This window comes from Citrus clementina, unplaced genomic scaffold (genome assembly GCF_000493195.1).
Source record: "Citrus clementina cultivar Clemenules unplaced genomic scaffold, Citrus_clementina_v1.0 scaffold_4, whole genome shotgun sequence".
Classification (NCBI taxonomy): Eukaryota; Viridiplantae; Streptophyta; class Magnoliopsida; order Sapindales; family Rutaceae; genus Citrus; species Citrus x clementina.
In genome coordinates, this window is record NW_006262274.1 from 20,823,689 (window position 1) to 20,844,597 (window position 20,909).

Genomic DNA, 20,909 nt, shown 5'->3' on the forward strand with positions numbered 1-20,909 from the left:
CGAAAAGGATTCTCTCTCGTTCATAAAGTTGGTCCTGTTCTTTTCAACTCCACAAATGAAAAAAGAAAATTACAAAACAAAGAACATAACTCTTGCGATTTGTATCCGTCAAAAAACAATAAACTTTTGCAATTTATAGTACTATTCAACCAGGGTTAATTCTTTTACTATGGTTAAGTTATTCTTCAAAACCGCCAACCCAGCTGCTATTTAACCCACTCGTTTCACCCTCTTTGTTTCTCGCGAGTTACCAGCAACTACCTTTTCCGTTCTCTCTTCTGCATAAACGTGAAAGCCTCTGTCATTGCAAACGATACGCGTTTTCGAAATGTCACCGGAATACCACCTTTTGTTTTTTGAGTATGGTCTTGTAAGCTTTGAATCTTTCCTTTGGGTTGTGTTCTTCATGGCCATTTTTGCAGTCTGGCTATCACCTGGTGGACTCGCCTGGGCTCGTGCTAGAGCCAAGGCTCCGAAATCAATTGCTGGTCCGACAGGTTACCCGCTCATTGGTTCACTCACTGTGTTCGTGGGTTCAACCCCTCACCGTGTCCTTGCCAAGCTCGCTACAGCCTTCAGGGCCGTGCCTTTAATGGCTTTTTCCGTGGGGTTGACTCGGTTTGTTATTTCCAGTGAACCTGAGACTGCAAAAGAGATTCTGAGTAGCCCTGCTTTTGCTGACAGGCCGGTGAAGGAATCTGCTTACGAGCTGTTGTTTCATAGAGCAATGGGTTTTGCTCCATACGGTGACTACTGGAGGAACCTCAGGAGAATCTCAGCTACCCATCTGTTTAGCCCCAGAAGAATCGCCGGGATTGAAAGTTTCAGGCGTGAAGTGGGACTCAAAATGGTGGAGCAAGTGAAGTCTTTGATGGCGGGAAATGGTGAGGTTAAGGTTAAAAAGGTGCTTCACTTTGCATCTCTTAACAATGTCATGATGTCTGTGTTTGGTAAAAGATATGATTTTGACGAATCGGAAGGACTCCTGCTTGAGGAGCTGGTGAGTGAAGGGTATGAGCTGCTAGGAGTATTTAACTGGAGTGACCACTTTCCTCTGCTGGGTTGGCTTGATTTGCAAGGTGTGAAGAAAAGGTGTCGGATTCTGGTCTCAAAAGTGAATGTGTTTGTTGAAAAGATAATACAAGAGCACAGGTTGAAGAGGACTGCTGGTGTTTCGGATGATCACAAAATTTGTGTCGGTGATTTTGTTGATGTCTTGCTTGATTTGGAGAAAGAAGCCAAGTTAAACGACTCTGATATGATTGCTGTTCTTTGGGTATGTTTCATATTTTCTCATTCTTCATAATTTGGCTTTTGTCGTATTATGTTTGTAGTTTCTTTCCTTTTTAATTATATTGCGTTAATCCGCAGGAAATGATATTTAGAGGAACAGACACAGTTGCTATTCTGCTGGAGTGGATCCTAGCAAGAATGGTATTGCACCCTGAAATCCAATCAAAAGCTCAGGCTGAAATTATTTCTGTTGTTGGCAACTCAAGGCCTGTGCAGGATTCTGACATCCCTAGCTTGCCTTACCTTCAAGCTATTGTGAAGGAGACTCTCAGGATTCACCCACCAGGCCCTTTACTCTCATGGGCCCGCCTTGCTGCACGCGATGTTTATGTCGGTGACAACTTTGTCCCAGCCGGAACTACTGCCATGGTCAACATGTGGGCAATCACTCATGATCCAAGAGTCTGGGCAGAGCCGGAGAAGTTCAAGCCTGAGAGGTTCATTGAAGAGGACATAAGCATCATGGGATCCGACCTGAGGCTGGCTCCTTTTGGCTCAGGCAGGAGGGTTTGTCCTGGAAAAGCAATGGGTTTGGCCACTGTCAATCTCTGGTTGGCTCAGTTGCTGCAGAGCTTCGAATGGGTGGCTTCCGATGAAGCAGCAGCTAACGTGGACTTGACGGAAAGCTTGAAACTTTCCATGGAGATGAAAAACCCCCTAGTTTGCAAAGCCATTCCTAGGGAGCAGCTGGTCTGATCGGTTAATCTTTAAGCTTTGCGGGCTCCCAAGTTTAGATCATAACACGATAGATTGTGTTATAGCAAAAGTAGTTGGCTAATGTTACTGCACTGTCGCTCATGGTTGTGCTTAAGCTTAGTTTTAGTTTTTGTGTAACAACAATAAGTTTAAATCTTTTGCCGCATTGTGTTCCAAGTTTAACGTCGTAATGCATTGTACACGGATATTAATCTTAAGAATTGAAGTTTTATGTGAATAGATCTAATTTTTACGTAATGGTTTAGTTTGTTCAGTTTTGAACATTCAAAAACACACAACACCAATCGCGTGTTAGGGCTGAGTTTATTATCAGGTGAACGGTGAATACAATATGAAACCTGCAGGTTGTTTACTCATGAATTTGTTTTGGTTACTTACTGTGTAACCGGTCCGTGAATTATTCATAATATTCTACGAGCCATGCAAAGAACGGCTCTTTTTAAATATTGCTTTATACTGAATTGATAGCAATTGCTTTTAGTCCTGGCGTTTTTGTGAGAAATCTTAGAATCTCTCCCTATAATACGTTAAGTTATAAACAAATAAATGATATTATGATCAAAGGATTAGTATGTGAAGGGTAGATATAAAATTTAACTCTCACACATCTATTAATTGGTTAAATTATGTTAAATGGATTCTAATTTTTTTTTATTTTAATTATAACGGCTCAAAAATAATAAATTGAAAATTTTGGGTGAGGATATGATGGATAGTAAATGGATGAGAAGTAACCTTTTAAAAAGGATGAAAGTCTATTTAGACCATATATTTTTTAAAATATCTTGAAATATTTCTACCGTTATTTTTTATTTCTTTTAGCTTATTTTTACAATGTTATTTTTTTATAATAATTTTTTTAGATATTAATAAAAAATAATTAAATTATTAATTTAATCTTAAAAAAATTATATTATTTTTTTGCAAGTACCGTTTGCACACTCAGTAGTTTGTATACAATTTTTGACAATTAAAATTAATATAAATTTTTATTTTTATTTTTTAAGATTAAATTTTTAATTTAATTATTTTATTTTTATTAATGTCCAAACAAAAAAATTATTATTAAAGGGTAATATTGTAAAAATAAGTCACAAAAATAAAAAGTAACGATATGGGTATCAAAACTTTAACGGCATGAATATTTCGAGTTATTTTTAAAATTATAAGGACTAAATGGATATCAATCTTAAACTACATAGACTAAATGAGCTTTTACCCTTTTAAAAATATCAAACTTTTTCATAATATGGGTATCTCCTTAGTTTAGTAGTCTTCGGTGTGATTTATTTAATGACAAAATATTTATTTAATCTTATTTTTAAAAAAATATGAAATAAAATTCAGGAATATTTTTTAAGGTAAAAGCAATACAATCAACATTTTAAAGTGAAAAATATACGCACTATAATTTGAAAAGATTTATGTAAACAAAAAGAACGAAAAAGAACTCAAACTGACATTCATCTCATCCAACTCCAAGGTTAAAATCAAAACTCGCCTCTATGTACAAATTGTAAAGAAGTGGAGAAAAAAAATCACTGGGCCTCCATGGTGGTCGCTAGAGTTCTTCGTCACTATCAAACATCAATTGAATCTGTGATGAAATGAAACGATAATAGGCATAATTTGAGGCATAACTTACAGTTTTATTTGATATTATTTTATGTCATTTTTTGAAGTTTGTAGATTAACCAACCTTCTACAATATGATTCTACAACCTAATGAAACCATTCTTTCCGAGGGTCCGACGAGGTCGTGGTCATAGTCGTGGTCATGGAGAGCATCCATGTATCCCTAGATATTGGTGGTACAATCGACATATTGTTTATCGTATCTTTTCTGATTTACCATGCAAATGGATACCTTATAAACATCTTTTATTTTTGTCGCCATTGTGCTGCATAATTTAGATACTCTTAATCTTATATTGGCCAGAAAAACAATCAATGGATCGTCCATTTATCATCTATATCTACCCGCCTTTATTCTCACTTTCCATTTTTGTATGCATAGTTGTCTCTTGCACAGTGCACGGCCTTTCACTCGCCCTCTTAGAATTTATTAAATGGTAAATGAGAATCGTGGTTGCTGCTACTACCATTCATATATTTTACAAAGTGTTGTTCCTTCTTTAATCTGATCGAAACAACCCAATAACGTGTAAAAAAAAAAAAAAAGTTATGAGAAAACGATGAGATTCTATGTTAGTGGTTGTGGCTTTAAAAATTTGTTAGTCTAGTATTTCCCATATTTAGAATTTCACTTTAACGTTTTGGAAAGCACCTTGCCTTACTGCAGCACCTTTCAAATGATTGAAGAAAGGAATAAGAACCCGAAGCCTCGAAACACACATGGTCACGAGTCTTTTTGGTGAAGAGACTCATCTTCTTTAGAAATCGGAATATATATATCTGTAAAAACATAATTTGTTCTTCGGAACGCTATCTAACTTTGCATTTGTTAAAGGAGAAAAGCAGATGCAATTGGTATTTTAGATTTGGATATCCAAACCAATGTACACTTTGATTGCTGTCTTCAGTACTTTTCTTATTCTTTCGTCTCCTTACTGTTCTTTTTCTTCTCCTTATTTTTTTTTTCTATTTTATTTGTTAACGTACGTTATATAGGATTGATTTTTGTTTTTAAATTAAACAAACCACAATTGGAAGTGTGCCATAAAACTCTCTCAGCCCTACCATACCAAAATTGCTAGATAGTTACTAATTCTTTGTTCTAGCATTGTTCGGATCCCCGTCACATGAGTGAGGAGGAGATTGAGTTGTCAGGAGATTAAATAAAGAGATTATAAAATTAAATTCTAATTTGAATCTCATTAAAATGAAAAATATAAAAAAAAAATCCAAAACAATTAAAATTTAAAAATTGTATATGTCAAATGGGATGGCATATTTGAGATGGAAAAATTTAGTAAACTACCGAATAAACATGATGTTATTCGTACTTTTTTTTTTCTCGCATATGGTCACTTAATTTGAATTTAATTCAATGATTATGTCCCAACTAAATTGTATTTGTTCATGCTGGAAAATTCCAAATTCCCCCTCAAATATAAGTTGCCAAAGAATTAAATATATTAATCATGTTAGTGTAAGGTAGTTAAGTGTAATGTTTTTAAATTTAAAAGAGATAAGTCTTACAATCTATTTGAATTTGGGTGTATGCGTTTCTAACTTATATTTGTAGGAGAAATCTGTAATTTTCCCTTATTCATATTTCTTGGTTTATGATGACGAATTATAAAATACATCAGAGGTAATACAACCAACTAATGCATGTGTAGCATGTGTAATTGAATTTAATATAATTACCACTTGTCTGTTGATTTTTCAAAATAAATGTACACGTATGATAGCATCATTACTTATTATATAGATGACATAATACCTCTAATTTATTATAATATTTCTCTTCAACTTGAATTAACTAATTCACACACACACACGATAATACTATGAGCGGGGAATATATCCTAGCTACACGTGAAAATGACATGATGCTCAAGTGATATAAAGTTTACACTGTCAATTTTCCCGCATCTCTATATAATTTTGAGGCGAACAAACAATATATGTACATACACATATACACTGCTTCTTGATTAACCACAGGCATCTGTATACTCTGCCGAGGACCATTTCCAAATGACACCTTTATTAGTGCTGAAAGCCCGAAAGTAAGTTAAATCAACTTCACAGACCGTACGTAATTACACTCTTTCACTTTCAAAAGAACGAACAATCAAATAAATAAATGGATTACATTCTGTCAAGATTACAGAATATATATTTCCATACCGATCCAAATATAAAATAGCATCATCTTTTATGCATGGGTGGTCTAGTACTGATATATAAAAAGAGATACTGATATAAACTTTTACAATCAAAACAAGGTTCCCTTAAGGATGTCAATAGTATCAGGAAAAAAAAAAAGATTTTATTTTTCTAGACAGTTAAATATAAAGGTGACATGTAGTTTTATAATAAATAAATAAATAAAATAAAATAATTGATTGGAATGGTTTACATTAGATTTAAACTATAGATCAATATATAAATCAATCCAATAACGTTGAATTTTCTATTTTGCAAGAGTATTGATATTCGAGCTTCACCCTTCTCACTTTATCTCACCAACTGACCAAACCCCACCACTCCTCGTATTATTCATAACCCCACTACCCACTTTTTTTTTCTTTAAAAAAACAATCCTTGAAAATTTTAAAATAATTTTAATCTCTCATTTTTCCATCCACCCACTATATAATTTTTTTTAAATCTATTTAAAAATGAAGATAAACTCTAATAATATTTCCCTTTCTCTTCGTATTATTCATAGCTTTCAAAAAGAAAAAAAAAATTTGTAATTTGTGCTGGTGGTGCAGGCGTGGATTTTATGGCTGGAATTTTGCTAAATTGAATCCAATTAGAGCTATATAGTGATGAAATTCTTGGGGTAGAGATTGGAATGAGTGGATTTGTCACGAGATGATAGGGCAATAGTCATAAATTTCTCTAAAATTTTCTTGTTTGATTAAATTTTAGTCTTTGAATAATGTATAAGCTCAAATGCTTATCATAAAATTGAGTACAAAAATTAAATGGAAATAAATTAAACTTTCTTCTTCATCTTCTTCTATTAGATGTTGGAAACTATTTTCATCTATAATTAAAAAAGTACTACATATAATATTTTTGTACAGATAACTGTTTAAAAAGTTTTTAAATTAAATTATAAAGTAAGTTAATTATCATGTGGGTGTATGTAAATGCTATTTATCCTTTTAGGTAATTTCACACAAGGATAAAATATGCATTAGTATACACGTGGTTTGTGGGGAGAAATTATATAGCTACAAACTCTTGTACAAATTTATTTTGTACAAACTGATGTGACATTAATTCATTGGTTGAATTAAATATCTCTTAGTCCACATGATTTATTTATATTATTTTATATTTTCATTCAACCAATGAATTAATGTCATATCAGTTTGTATAAGATAAGTTTGTACAAAAGTTTGTAGCTGTATCATTACTCGATTTGTGGGGGCTGGTTAAATAAAATAAGAGGCCAGATATCGCCACTTATTTTACAATCCAATTTAATAAAAATACTAATTTTATAAAAATTGGATTGATTGAGATTGAATTGGATCTAAACAACCCTAACTAAATATATGTTATAAAATTCGTCTATTTAATAGGAGTGGTGATATATAACCCTCTCATTTTATCTCACCATCCCTCACTTTTAAATATAGCTCAGCTATTTTCCAAATTATCCTTATTAAAAAAATTATTATTTTTATTATATTTTCTTTTCTTTCTCTCTCTCTCTCAAACATCACTACCATCTAGGGATGGCAATTTCCGGGTCTGGGTCCGGGTTTAGCCGTTCCGGATCCGGACCCGGACACCAAATTCTCATTATCGGACCCGCATTAAACCCTATTTTTTTCCATCCGGGTCCGGTCCAGGTTTAACCCGGAAAAATTCGGGTTTCCGGATTCCGGGTTTTGAACCCGGATTGCTTTCCTTTAGTTGCTGGAAAAATGAAAAAAAAAAAAAAACAAGAGTTACACAAACCAGAACCAAATTGCTTCCAGAATCCAGCTTGCTTTAGTTTAGTTCAACAAAATTTCAAATACAAAACATATAACTTCAAATCCAGGTTCTAAAACAAATACAACAGCGGCGAAATCCACCCCCACAGGCCACAGACACAGCCGTGAAATCCACCCCCACAAGCCACAGAACATAGCCACGAAATCCACCCCCTTTTGCTGGCCGCGACAGAGTGAGAGATGAGACAAGTGATGCTAATGCTGATGAGTGATGAAACAAACACAAGCGCACCGTGAAGGTGATGAACAGCCACGCCGCAAAGAATCTGATTTGAAGAAGAGAAATTACAAGAGAGTTGAAGAGAGAGTGAGAGAGATTGAGTGAGAAACGGGTGAGAGAGATTGAGAGAGGAACAGTCGAACAAATGAGAGATTGAGAGGAGAAGTTGAAGAGAGTGAGAGATCGAGAGAGGAACGAGTGAGAGAGATTGAGATTTGAGAGAGGAGTGAACAAATGAGAGATTGAGAGGGCTAGGGTTTCTTTTTTTTTCTATTTATATTTAATAATTTTTTTAAAAAAATTAGTATTAAAATAAATAATATCCGGATCTGGGTTCCGGATTTGCGGATTCACTTGAAACCGGATTCGGACCCGGAAATATGCGGGTTCTGAAAAACCGATCCGGATTCCGCATAAAAATTGATCCGGTGCGGGTTGAACCCGGATCGGATTTTCCGGGTTCAGTCCGGGTCTGATCCGGGTCCGGGTTTGATTGCTATCCCTACTACCATCCCTTCTACCAGTCTTCATCACCAATTCACCACTGCCAGTGATGAGCATATAATACATACATATTTTACCATTAATTAAATAATTGTTAGTTATATTTATTTGTTATTTTTAATTAATTGAATTATTTTATTGAATAGGGAATGAATTGGAGATTATGGATAAAAAGAGCATAAAGGAGTTCAATTTGTAAGCATTAAAGATTAATTGATTTTTGGAAGGAATTAGACATACATGCATGTGGAAATCAAGCCAAGGAACCGAATTCAACAAGTAAATTCATCATGCACATGCGGACAAAAGAGAGAAATTGATTTTAGCTTTAAGAAGGAACCCCACTTGGCTTTTATAATTGGAAAAAGGAAATCCTAGTACAAGCTTAATTGATGAGCACGTGAGTGAGAGTAAAGAAAAATAAAAGGCCAAATCCTTTAGGCTTTAGGATTGACAAGGTGGGGCCCATTTTAAAGGCTATATAAGAAAGCTAAGCTCTTGGCTTTTGGGGGGAGTAGCCGCCAGTGGAGGAGAATTCGGCTTTGGAAAAGAGCAATCCGCAGCAGCAATATTTCGGCTTCCCATGGCTGATTTTATTTTTTTTGTTGCTCTCAATTCAAGTATGTCTAGCTAATTTTCTTACACTGAGGTTAAGGATGAAACCCTATTTAATAAAATAATTATCTTTTTATTTAATTAATTCCCTATATATGTTCTTTGATGATTATGGTTTTTATTTCACATGATTAATTGGATGTTAATAAAATCTTTTCATCAATTCTGTCATGCATTATTGATTGTTAGGATTAATATTCGATTAATTCTATGCTTGAATCTATAAAGTTTATACATGATTATCTTTGATTTTATGTCTTTCATTAAATTGTTTACATTGAGTGCTTAGGAAACTTTGACTCTTTGTTATTCAATATGTTTACATGAGATTCTTAGATGTCATATTATTAAGCAGAAAAAGAACCTACATTAGATTTAATTACTTGGGCTTAATTGTTATATTCATGAGATGACATAGATTGATTTCGAGTTGTCACTCTAAAATTGGGGATTAATTAATAATTAGATAATTACTAGTTGAATAGTGGTGGATTCTGAAACCTTGGTAATTCTTATCTTATTGAATTCTCCTTTATTTTAATTGCTTCTTTAGTTTAATTGGTTTAATTTTCTTAAAAACTCAATTTGCTCAACTAGGTTAGAATTAATATTAATTTTAGATTTAAATTAGACTTTTCAATTTATAACAATCCCTGTGGGATCGACCTCGTTACCACTATTCTATCTCTAGATTCGTGCGCTTGCGAGTACATTAAAATTTTCACAACAGCCAGCAGGAAAATAATTACAAAATACATTATTTTTAATTGAAATGAAAATCAAATAATCAAATAAAGATTACAAAATAATTAAATCTACATACATTAGATTTGACAATTATTTTAAAACTAAAATCCATAAATTCCAAAAACCATAACCCATGATCCAAAGTCGACAAGTTAAGATCCAAAATGCAAACTGGGCCAACGCCATTGTTCTGGTTGGCCTGCATTTAGATTGTGCTAAGTTGAGAAGCTCTTATTGGCCGTGTGGACAATCAAATTGACTATAATCATCTAATTGAATTTAGATATTCTCACTGCAAAGTAAAACATACACAGGAACAAATTAATCTTTATAAAATAATGTACAAGCGGGCAATTTTGTTAAAAATATTGAGTTTTACAATTCTATTTGAAGTAGCGATGAAAATAGGTGGTGATGTTTGAAGGATGAGAGAGAGAGAGAGAGCGCAAATTCAATTAGATGATCAATTGAAAAGATAAAAAAAAAGTTTTTATTCTTATTTTTCATAAGGCAAATTTAAAAATAAGTGAGGTTTTGAAAAGTATGAATATGATCCTCTCCTGATATGAGTTTTACTGAGTTTGTAAAGATTTTCTGTCATGTGTCTTTTAGTGGTAGTGTATGGGTAAAATTTAACTTTATTTATTTATTTATTTTTTAATAACCAATCAATAATTGAGTTATTTGATCAGGATTCAGGACTGAAAAGCAAGGGTTGATGAGATAAATTAAATGGGTCAAATATCACTACTCATTTAATAATAAAAACTGAAAATTTTCTAATAATATATATAAAAAATAATTTAATGGGTTCAAATAAGCCCAAATAAGCATCCTCAGTATTTTAATGCAGTGTATTAAGAAGACAAAATATATGGAATTTGCAGCAGTAGGCCCAACACGAAACAATGTTTGCGGATTAACGGACACTGGAGTCCAATAACGGCTGCAATTTGCTTGGGCGAAAATAACATTTCACTTGCGGTCTCTTTCTTCGTGGGCAGAAAAATGGATCACACGCCCACATCTCGGCGGACCCCGAAGCCGCCATCGAGATCGGAAATCTACTCAACAGTCGTAATTCACGACGACGACGATGATGACGATGACGATGAAGAGACCAGATACGACTCGGATTCCAGAACCAACTATTCGCAGAACGACGCCGTCATGGAGGACGACGACTCCCTCCCCCCGCTCCTCAAACGCCTGCCTAAAGATTTCGGCGCCGCTCCTCCCGAAGACGATGACGAGGAAGACGGAGATTTTGGCACTATGATCATCAAAACCAGAACTAAAACTAAAGCTAAAAACAGCCGTACGATAGTGAACAAACCGTATTCGGAGTTTAAGAAAACGGACGGTGACGATGAGTTCGGGACGTTTGTTGTTAGATCGAAGGACGGAGAGAGGAGGAGCGGAGGATACGACGATTCGACGATGGGGAGGGCGGTGGCTAGCATGCGGAGGTTTGGGAGTAGCTCGTCGTTGCATGGAGAGGATGTGAGGCAGCAGACAAAGGTGTCCTCGAGTTCGATCCCGGAGAGTGTTACCAGAGAAGATCCTACTACTAAGTATGAATTGCTCAACGAACTCGGTGCGTCTTGAACTCGAATTTAGTACTGAATTTTTTCTTCACTTTTGTTATTATTTTTTATTTTTTTCGAAACCCACGTACTGACTTCTGACAGGTACTGTTAGTTAATCCTGTTTTTCTGTATGAACATGAATTTTCTCTTTTGATCGTTTTATAATTTCTAAAATTGTGCTTCTACTATTTAAGCAGCAAACTCGGTAGGCTATGTGCTTTCAAAATTAATCTGAATTAGAAGCACAACAGTTACAGATAGGCTCTTAGTCAAAATTTCAAATCAATTACAGCTCTGGCATTTTTAGTTGGCTCTTTTGGGGTGAATTGGAAAATACTTCAAGTTTGTAAGGCTTTTCAATGAGGCATATAATATGCTTTGTGCTTTGTGCTTAGTGTAAGGCTTTTCAGCAAACTTTGTGCTTTATTAAGGCATTTTTTCTCCTTACCAATTGAAAAAAAAAGAAAAAAGAAAGGGTTTGTTTGCTCGTGGATAGCTGATTTTGCAGTATATTTTGACACTGCTGATACTTGTTTGTTTGGTTATTGTTCTAATTTTTGAGGAGGCAGGGAAGGGGTCTTATGGGGCTGTTTACAAGGCTAGAGATCTTAAAACTTCAGAGCTTGTTGCCATCAAAGTTATATCATTATCTGAAGGGGTATAAATGTTTCCTTGTTTGGTATGAAACTATTTTCTATGATTGTTTTAAGTTGGAGGGATTGCAGGAAATGAGTTTTTGATGTTGTTTGTGTTCAGGAGGAGGGATATGAAGAAATTCGTGGTGAAATTGAGATGTTGCAGCAGTGTAGTCATCCGAATGTTGTCCGCTACCTCGGTAGTTACCAAGGGGAAGAGTATCTTTGGGTGGGTGGTTCGGCATTTGCTTAATACTCCTTGTTTCCATAGCTCGTCGAATCATCATTGTCGGGTGTTTAGAGTTCAGTATAAATAATTTTGTTATTTGGCAGATAGTGATGGAGTATTGCGGGGGTGGAAGTGTGGCTGACCTGATGAATGTTACTGAGGAGCCTTTGGAGGAATATCAAATAGCATACATTTGCAGGGAAGCTTTAAAGGTATCCATAACTTTGATAAGTTTGAAAATGAATATTTAAATATTAAGCAATGTAGTGTCATACATATTTCTGCCTGCCTTTCTTTCTCTTATTATATGCAGGGCCTTGCTTATTTGCACTCAATTTTCAAAGTCCATAGAGATATCAAGGGTGGTAATATCTTGTTGACTGATCAAGGAGAGGTGAAGTTGGGTGAGTACGAATCATCAAACAATATTAATTTATCAAAAACAGTGCGTTGGTGCATGTTGTAGGTTTTGCATTTCACTTCCAGCCTGTGATATTGTTAGTTTTTGTTTGTACTTCAATCCTAATTGTTGGCCTCTCCATCTTCCCTCCCTTCCCCCCCTCCCCCTCTCCCCCCCCCCCCGGGGTTTTCTAATTTCCCTTTCTCAGTTCGTGGTTTCCCATTGCAAAGTTAGCATATTGGTTCTCCATTTGCTTGTAACAGTTCATTGATTCAGAACTTTGGTGTCAATTTATCAGGTGATTTTGGAGTTGCAGCGCAGCTTACAAGGACCATGTCAAAACGTAACACGGTATTTTATCGTCTAACTTTTGCATAAATAGTTAGACGGGTGCTCGAGGTTTCTAGAAAGCTGGCATTACAAATGAGTAGTAATATTTGATTGAAGTGATAAAGCATTTTAACTTAATCTGCTCACCTTGGAATAAGTAATATGTTTTCCTAGTTGCTCATTTCTTTTGATTTTACTCTCTGGATTATGTACCCAAACGGTAACGTATTTGATATATGGATTTTGCTTTAATTTCTTATATCCTAATAAACTAATTTTAACTTCTGAGTAGTACTAGTATGTCATAGATTTTGAGATTTTGTTGCAAATGCGCTGGAGAAAAATAAAAAGAGTAGTGATTTCTTTTGCCTTAATGTTCATATGGATCTTCCTATTTGCTTATGTGAAAGCCAATTGAATTTTTTAGCTAAAATATTTCCTTCGAGTTTGGTATTTACTCTGCTTTTATGTTTATTTTTTCCTATTTCTTTTTACAAACTCCATTTTGTCACTATTTCTACATAACTTGGTCTTTTTGTTGGCATTTGCCAGTATTGCTCCTGCATTGATGACTTCTTTTGTTAATCTGTATGGATTTGACTTCTGATAGTTTGTTTTATGACCTTCTACATTGTTTCAGTTTATTGGCACTCCACATTGGATGGCTCCAGAAGTTATTCAGGAAAGTCGATATGATGGCAAGGTATTGTATCTTTTGGCTGCATGAACTTTATTTTCTTTAAATCTCCTTCTTGCTTTGTGGTTCACCATCTCATCCTTTCCATCATTGGTAGAATTAAGTACCTAAGTAGCAGAGGAAACAGGTTTTAAGTATAGATGTGTATGCTAAAGTACTTTCATGGATTATGAGATAGATTGGTTATGGGGCTGCCTGATCCTTGGCTAACTACTGCATTTATTTCAACATCTGAATAGATTTGTCATAAAAAAGAAAAAGAAGGAATCTGAATAGATTAAGGAGATATTTTTTCTACTTGTACCCGCTTGAGTAACTAGTAGTTTTGGGATTTTGGGCCTCAGTAATAGTGAAAAGTGGATTTTAGGATTTTCTTCACTGATGCTGGACGCATATATAATTTTGATGGGTAACATAATGTTGATGCTTCCATTGAGGAACGAGTTTGGTTAGGTGTTCTTGTTGAGCACTATTTCTTTTTCCTTTCTTTTTTATTTTTCTCTTTAATGCTTTTGTATTTGGATTTGATTGAGGTCATCAGATATCTTCTTGTCTTAATTTCAAGTTTTATTTGAAGGTGACTAATCTCCAGATGTGCATAAAAAACAATATAAATTACTAACACAAAGATTGTGGGTATGAAGTTGAACGAAAACCCTTGGAAGCACAAGTGGACTGATCTTTATACAAGATTAGGTGGAAATCACACGAAAAGCTTAAGAAACATATCTGAAAATTTTGTTACTTCAGTAAGTAATTTTTTAATGACATAATGAAGAACAAAATGTCAATCAAGCAATCTGATTATGTGATTAGGGTTCTAATGTCCTTTATGGATATTTGTAAATCCACATGACTCTTGTTCTTCCATTTGTTTTTTTCCGAAACCCTTTTGTGAGTACTTCGTTTGTTTTCGTTCTTATTCTTGAAATAAACAACCCGCACACACTCCCTTTCCAACCATCACATTCAAATGTTGAATCTGTAAGTTTTAGAGCAATGACTGTCCTGTTTTAGCTATTAATGATGAGGTTCTTGGATTAATACTTGGTTCCTGTGCTATTGGGAAGCTTTGATATGGTGCTGATTTTGCTATGATAAGTCATTGGTCATGCTAACTTCTTGGTACGCTTTCAAATCATCTCCCAGGTGGACGTTTGGGCCCTTGGTGTCTCTGCAATTGAAATGGCTGAGGTATGTCTGTCCAGGGGATAAATGGCTCCACTGTTCTTCCTGCCCCCCACAAAAAAAAAAAAGTTATCTGTGAAATTTTTTTTCCCCCTCTGAATGAGCAGTTTTTTCCAGTCATATCTTTTTTTGTGCCCTTGCCTTAGGTAATCTTAAGTCATTTTAGTTTCTGCCAGAGATATTCTTGTATGATTATAAAACCTTAGAATTTGTCCACATTCTTGCCTGGGGGTGCCTGGAAGGCTGGAATGAAAATATAACTCAGTAGAGTTGAGTTCATCAATCTTAGCTTTTCCGTTTATCAACTTATTTAGAATTTCTTCATCGAATCATAAATTGTCTCCTTCTATTTCTGTTTGGTAATGATGTTTTGAGCACTGCTATTCCGTATTTTCTTTTTCCTATTTTCAGGGCCTTCCTCCAAGGTCAACGGTCCATCCGATGAGGGTTAGTGCATTTAATTTCTTTTTAATCTGAACTCTGTATATTTTGGAATACTGAAGCATTTGAACTTCTATATTTTAATTGCCTTAATTTATATTGATGTTGGCTTCAACTGTCACTACATTATTTCTTGATACAGAAGCTACATCTGGATCGGTAAATTGTAGGATGTTTTGAAGATGAAGAGTGGGGGATAGATGTCCCAAAACATAAAATTGAAAGTTTGCTCATCTTAATTAGGTGTGAGAGATCACCATTCAGTTTGATGTATTATGGTTGATGGAACTGCTATGGACAGCCAAAATAGTTTTAAGGAACAGTTTGGTTGGTTTGGCCTCTTGCTTGGGAAGCAAGGGATCAAGGGTGTGAATCCCCTTCATACAAATGGAAGGGAAGTATTTTAATTTGGGGTGGGATACATGATAACTTACAGAAAATGGAGTATTGTGGGTATACGCCGTTTGGGATAATCTACAGGGATGGATATGATGCTTAAATAGATTGAGGGATTCTGTGGGGGCGATTCATTATTGTTTTAGACATCATTTTTTTTTTATAAATTAGAAAATGATAAAGAAACATGGTCAGGTTATTTTTGGAAAATGGGAGCAGGCTTCAATATCATATATATTTCTTCTGCTGTTATATAGATTTACATGAAGAAGTTTTTACTCCATTTTTTCTCTTATTTCCATGTCTTGTAATTCCTTTTCATTTTTTGTATTCAATTTTTGCTTATTAAGAATGTGACTTATTAATTTTTTATTATAGGTCTTATTCATGATATCCATTGAGCCAGCTCCAATGCTCGAGGATAAAGAGAAATGGTTTGTTATTTTAGTTCTTTTTGTGAACAATCTCTTAAAACAAGTCCTCTAGAAACATTGTCTTGCAAGTGGCTTAGAAATTCAGAATATGATTGCCATGCTGAACAGATTCTTTTGCTGGCTTTATGAGTCAGCAACCGAATTTGCAGCCATTATTTTCTATGCCATATAATATGTCACATTCATCGGCCATCTTCTCTTTACAGACCCCAGTTCTTTTAGTCCTTTCTGTTTCCCAAGTGTTTCATTCTCAAACCATATCCCGTTTTACAGGTGCAGTCATCAGATTCATCGCAGATAATCGAAAGACTTTAGTAGCCTTTCTTTTCATAACTGCATCTGCAGTTTCATTCTTTTGTTGCCTTTTGCATGTACGCACATGCTGTGGTTTCCTGAGCTGTCATGCAACTTGTTGCTTGCAAACAGTCCAAATCCCGCAAATTTGGTGGGAATTCATGGTCATTCAACATTATATTACAATTTTTCCTAAAAAGATATTGATGATCATCATCGGGTCTCTTTTTGCTTAAGTTGTCTATCTCTGGTTAAGCACTGTTTTCCTTCATAAATTTCTTTTTGGTCTTGCTTTTGTAATGCAATCCCCTATAACCTTTTGGTTGTAAAGTACAAAGTTGGGGTCTCAAGTCATTAATCCAGCTTCAATTATGACACTAAGAAATTGCAAAAGACATAGTTGGAGTTGTTAAGGGTGAATTTTTGCTGCATTTAGTCAGCTTTTGGTTATACTCAACTCAATGATCCTTATGGCACTGCATTGTAGAACAAAAGACATAGTTGGATGTATTGACTCCTCCACCAGAGGCTGTGGGCTCATGTATGGTAGCCTTTTAAGTATCAGTTTCCTTATACTCATAAATCTGATGATGTGTCTCAAAATCAGAGGAATAATCATAAAAAATTCCCACATCTTTCTAGTAAAGATTGTGCCTACTTATGCTTGTTTCATGACTGGCATTGTAAATCAATGTTTAAATTTGATGATTCTCATTCAGGTCTCTTGTCTTTCATGACTTTGTTGCAAAATGTCTTACCAAGGAACCGCGTGCTCGTCCCACAGCAGCTGAAATGCTTAAGGTATGGTAATTGTTGGTTTCTGTATAATGTTGTCCTAAGAATTTCAATTTTGAAAAAGCTTGGTGCAATTATTCCTAAAGTAGTTGTTAAACATGAATTACCAGAAAAAGCTTCTCGCATTAAGATTTAAAATCCACTTGTCTTAGTTTCCATATTGTTTTTATGCTCCAGTTGTCATTTTTTATAGAGTTTTCCATATTGTTTTTTATAAGAGTTTTCTGTGCTTCCTAAGTAATATACTTTGTATCTCCATTATAGATTGTGAAAAATGCTTTGAATGCCTGCAAGAATTATCTGTGTTTGATGACCTTTTTTTTGGGGGGGATGGGACTATGTAATAGTTTGATCTCTTAATAACTACAAGGAGAAAAAAGAAAAAAAGTTTTGCCTCTGTGATCACCATGATTTAGTGAACCATGTGATTTATATTCACATAGTTATAAGCTTTTGATAAATATAATACTTATTAATACCTTTTAAGGATCAGACAACTACCTGTTGAGATTCGTGATGTCAAAACACCTGTATATTCATGTTCGCTAATGTCTGCTTGCATGTGCATGTGTTTTGTCTCTGTTTTTCTAACTTATATTATATAATTGGTATGCATTCTTTTGTTCTATTCTTATACTTTCCTACTTCAAAGCTATTCTCTTCATTTCAAACTTCAGCACAAATTCATTGAAAGATGCAAATGTGGAGCTACCGCAATGTTGCCAAAGATTGAAAAGGCAAGGCAAATTAGGGCCTCAATGGCTCAACAAGCACAAAATATTCTCTCAGACGAACCAGAAGTCAATGTATGCTTCTATTTCCTTACTTTGTGTGCTCAGACATGTTATAAAATCTTTGTATCTCATCATCACACACACACACACACACAAACATACACATACTGCTTGCATACATAAACGTTATATTTTAAGTATATATGTGATATATCATTGATTGTGCTTGTATTGCTTCCGGTTCTGAAACAGGCAACAATGGGTCTGAAGTTGAATGAGGATTACGGAGATACCGTGCCATCAAAGCCTCAGGTTCAAGTGACAAATGAAGTGCTTGCAACTAGTACTTTGAAAAAGCAACATACGTTGGAGGATATGGAAGAAGGTATTGCTTACTCTGTGTATCTTATATTTCTAGTAAAATTCAGTTATTAGAAGGAAACTGTATTCAAACCCTAAATCACATTACAATTTGATTGCATTATTCTTATGTTGCTTTATCTTCATATTGAAATGCGGTATGGTTGTTGTGTGCATACTTTTAACTAAGATAAGAATAATGAGCAAACTCAAAAATTGTTGTTTCTTTTTAGTTAGTTCTTCATATAAACTAACTCTCACTCATGGGGAAAAATTCTCAAGTTTATTTACCATCTGACAATCTTAATCCAAGTTTGGATTGCATACTTGAGCCTGTTTGCTGGTGATAAATGGGAACCATGTAAATATATTGTGTAGTTAACCTTGTTTCTCTGTGAAGTATTGGTTACTGGGTAGAGAGAGCAAATTAGTTCACTTCTTTCTGATTTAGCTGAAATCTTTGTTAAACAGGTGACTTTGGGACTGTTGTAGTTCATGAGACTGATAAAACAATATCCAAGACTCAATGTTCCAATATTAAAGAATCTTCAACTCTTCCTGGACATACTGAAATTAGTGGCACTGGCGGCAAATTGGCTGATGTCAGGTATTTCCTACCCTAGATACTTCATATTTAACTTGGAACCACATGTATGATTCTTGTCTTTTCTCTTTGCTCCAGGAAAATGCCAAATTTTGTTTATTTGGCTAAGATTATCTTTTGGTATATACAATTGTGGCAATAGATTTCATAACCTCGGTTTGTAACCTATCAATTAATTCCTGATATGTATCTTCTTTAAAAAAGTTATTGTTTGCCTACTGAAGTGCCTGATTCATTTGGGTATCCTATCCTATCAGGGTGGACGGTGCAGCAGGTGTTGCTTTAAACAATAAATTGGTTGGTGAATCACATCATCTTACACATACAATACAACCTTCTTCTGCTGAAAATCTCAAGACAAAAATTTCTCAAGGACAGATTGGTAGTGGCAGGGATACCGGCAGTGGCGCATTGAAGAGTGAAACAGTCAGCAAGAAAGCTTTTGCTTTGCAAGACAAGGTGATTTTTGTTTTAAACTCTATTTACACCAAATAATTGAGGAATGGTGATAAATTTTTTCCAGATTGCATTATAACTAACCTGACCTGAGCCCTTGGCTCCAGTGTTACATTGAAGTTGGAATGAATTTGGAAACTTCTAGAACTTCGTGAAAGTATGTAAGAACGTATAGAAGTCGAAAATAAATGGTTAGATTTTTACCCTATCAAGTTTATTTTGATATTTAGACAGTCTGTAAACATATGGTAGTTTAATTCACAAGAAACTCAGTATTTCATTTCCTGAAGTTCAGAATGACTAGGTCTTGCTTTTCTGTTTAACGTTTTTCCTTTGCTGAGAAAATTGCTTAGTTACCAGATGCTTGTTTAGTTTGGCTTACCCTGCCTCGTGAAATTGAGTGATGCACTTTATTCTCTCTCGTTTCATTTAGGCATGCTTTATTGCTTGTCATGGGACTGCAATGAATATACCTAATATTTAGTGCTTTCGGTTCCTGCAGCTTTGGTCCATATATGCAGCTGGTAATACAGTGCCAATTCCAATTCTGAGGGCAACTGATATTTCCCCTATTGCTCTCTTGTCGGACAATGTACTGGGAGCCATGCAACATGATAACAAAGGAACGGTGGCAGTGGAAGCACTGCAGGAACTTTTTACTGGTGATGGACAATCCAAAAAAGGACGAAGGGGCCAAAATGAGGTTAGACCTCTTGCTCTCTCTTTGTATGTGTGTGCACCCTATACTTTTGCTTGTCTTATAGGCTGTTTAATGTGGTACAGATTCCCCTCCCTCCAAGTGTCTACCAAAGGCTCACTTCAAGTTCCACGCTATTGAATCTGGCTCAGGCTTTAGCTTATCATAGAATGTATGATTTCATCATTTGCTCAATTATACTCGTTTGTTCTGTTAACCTGTGGCATGTTAATTTTCTCTTATTGACCTTAGGCCCAGTAAATCAGATAGCTTATGCAATTTGTGATATTTGAAATTCCCAATTGACTCCAGATAGTGATTCTTAATTTGTCTGTTCTGCCTGTATGAGTCATTCATGTGTTGCAATTTATTTATTTTTCTAAACTAGAGCTTGTTTTGATATATTACCGTGCAGGTGTTATGATGAAATGCCACTTCAAGAGCTGCAAGTAACACAAGAGGAACAGACCATTCAAAATCTATGTGATACCCTTCGAACTATACTCCGCTTGTAGATAATTTTATGTGGAAATGAAAAATAGAAAAGTATTAAATCTTTTGAATTTTTGTTTCTCCCTTCAATAGTTCAATTATTGTTTTCCTGTTCTCCGTAGCAGTACATTTTGTGTAGGTTTGAGGATGGCCAAAGGTAGTTGCAAAGGGGCAGTTAAATGTCCAATCTCATGTTCTCGCAATTTTTTCATGTACATTACATGTGGATGTGGGCTGTGTCGCTCTGGCCGTTGTTTTTGCTTCCAGTTTCATTTATTGTCCCTTAAAAAAGTTTTTGAAGGGTAGGATGGTGGGAATCCTTGTTAGAGATTTAAATTTAAGCAATTCTTAATGAATAAATACTCTCTGACTTTTTTTTTTTTGGTTGTTT

At 34.9% G+C, this 20,909-nt stretch overlaps 2 protein-coding genes across 6 annotated transcripts; both read left to right on the forward strand.

Moving 5' to 3' along the window:
- Positions 1 to 213: 213 nt before the first annotated feature.
- On the forward strand, positions 214 to 2,199 carry LOC18045067 (cytochrome P450 78A5). The gene is made up of 2 exons (XM_006437887.2): positions 214 to 1,276; positions 1,372 to 2,199. The coding sequence occupies exons 1-2, from the start codon at positions 329 to 331 to the stop codon at positions 1,987 to 1,989; spliced, it is 1,566 nt and encodes a 521-aa protein (XP_006437950.1). The 5' UTR covers positions 214 to 328; the 3' UTR covers positions 1,990 to 2,199.
- An 8,471-nt stretch (positions 2,200 to 10,670) lies between these two features.
- Positions 10,671 to 20,729, forward strand: LOC18045068 (serine/threonine-protein kinase svkA). Of its 5 annotated transcripts, none has more exons than XM_024185456.1 (19): positions 10,675 to 11,344; positions 11,906 to 11,994; positions 12,093 to 12,200; positions 12,305 to 12,412; positions 12,514 to 12,604; positions 12,899 to 12,951; positions 13,571 to 13,633; positions 14,272 to 14,376; positions 14,777 to 14,821; positions 15,227 to 15,262; positions 16,031 to 16,086; positions 17,100 to 17,181; positions 17,853 to 17,981; positions 18,162 to 18,294; positions 18,741 to 18,876; positions 19,131 to 19,332; positions 19,814 to 20,032; positions 20,113 to 20,198; positions 20,442 to 20,729. In XM_024185456.1, the coding sequence occupies exons 1-19, from the start codon at positions 10,756 to 10,758 to the stop codon at positions 20,539 to 20,541; spliced, it is 2,430 nt and encodes an 809-aa protein (XP_024041224.1). In that variant the 5' UTR covers positions 10,675 to 10,755; the 3' UTR covers positions 20,542 to 20,729. The 5 variants fall into 5 exon arrangements, with proteins under 5 accessions (XP_024041227.1, XP_024041224.1, XP_024041225.1 ...); XM_024185457.1 differs by having other exon boundaries at positions 19,832 to 20,032; XM_024185458.1 differs by lacking the exon at positions 14,272 to 14,376.
- Positions 20,730 to 20,909: the final 180 nt, after the last annotated feature.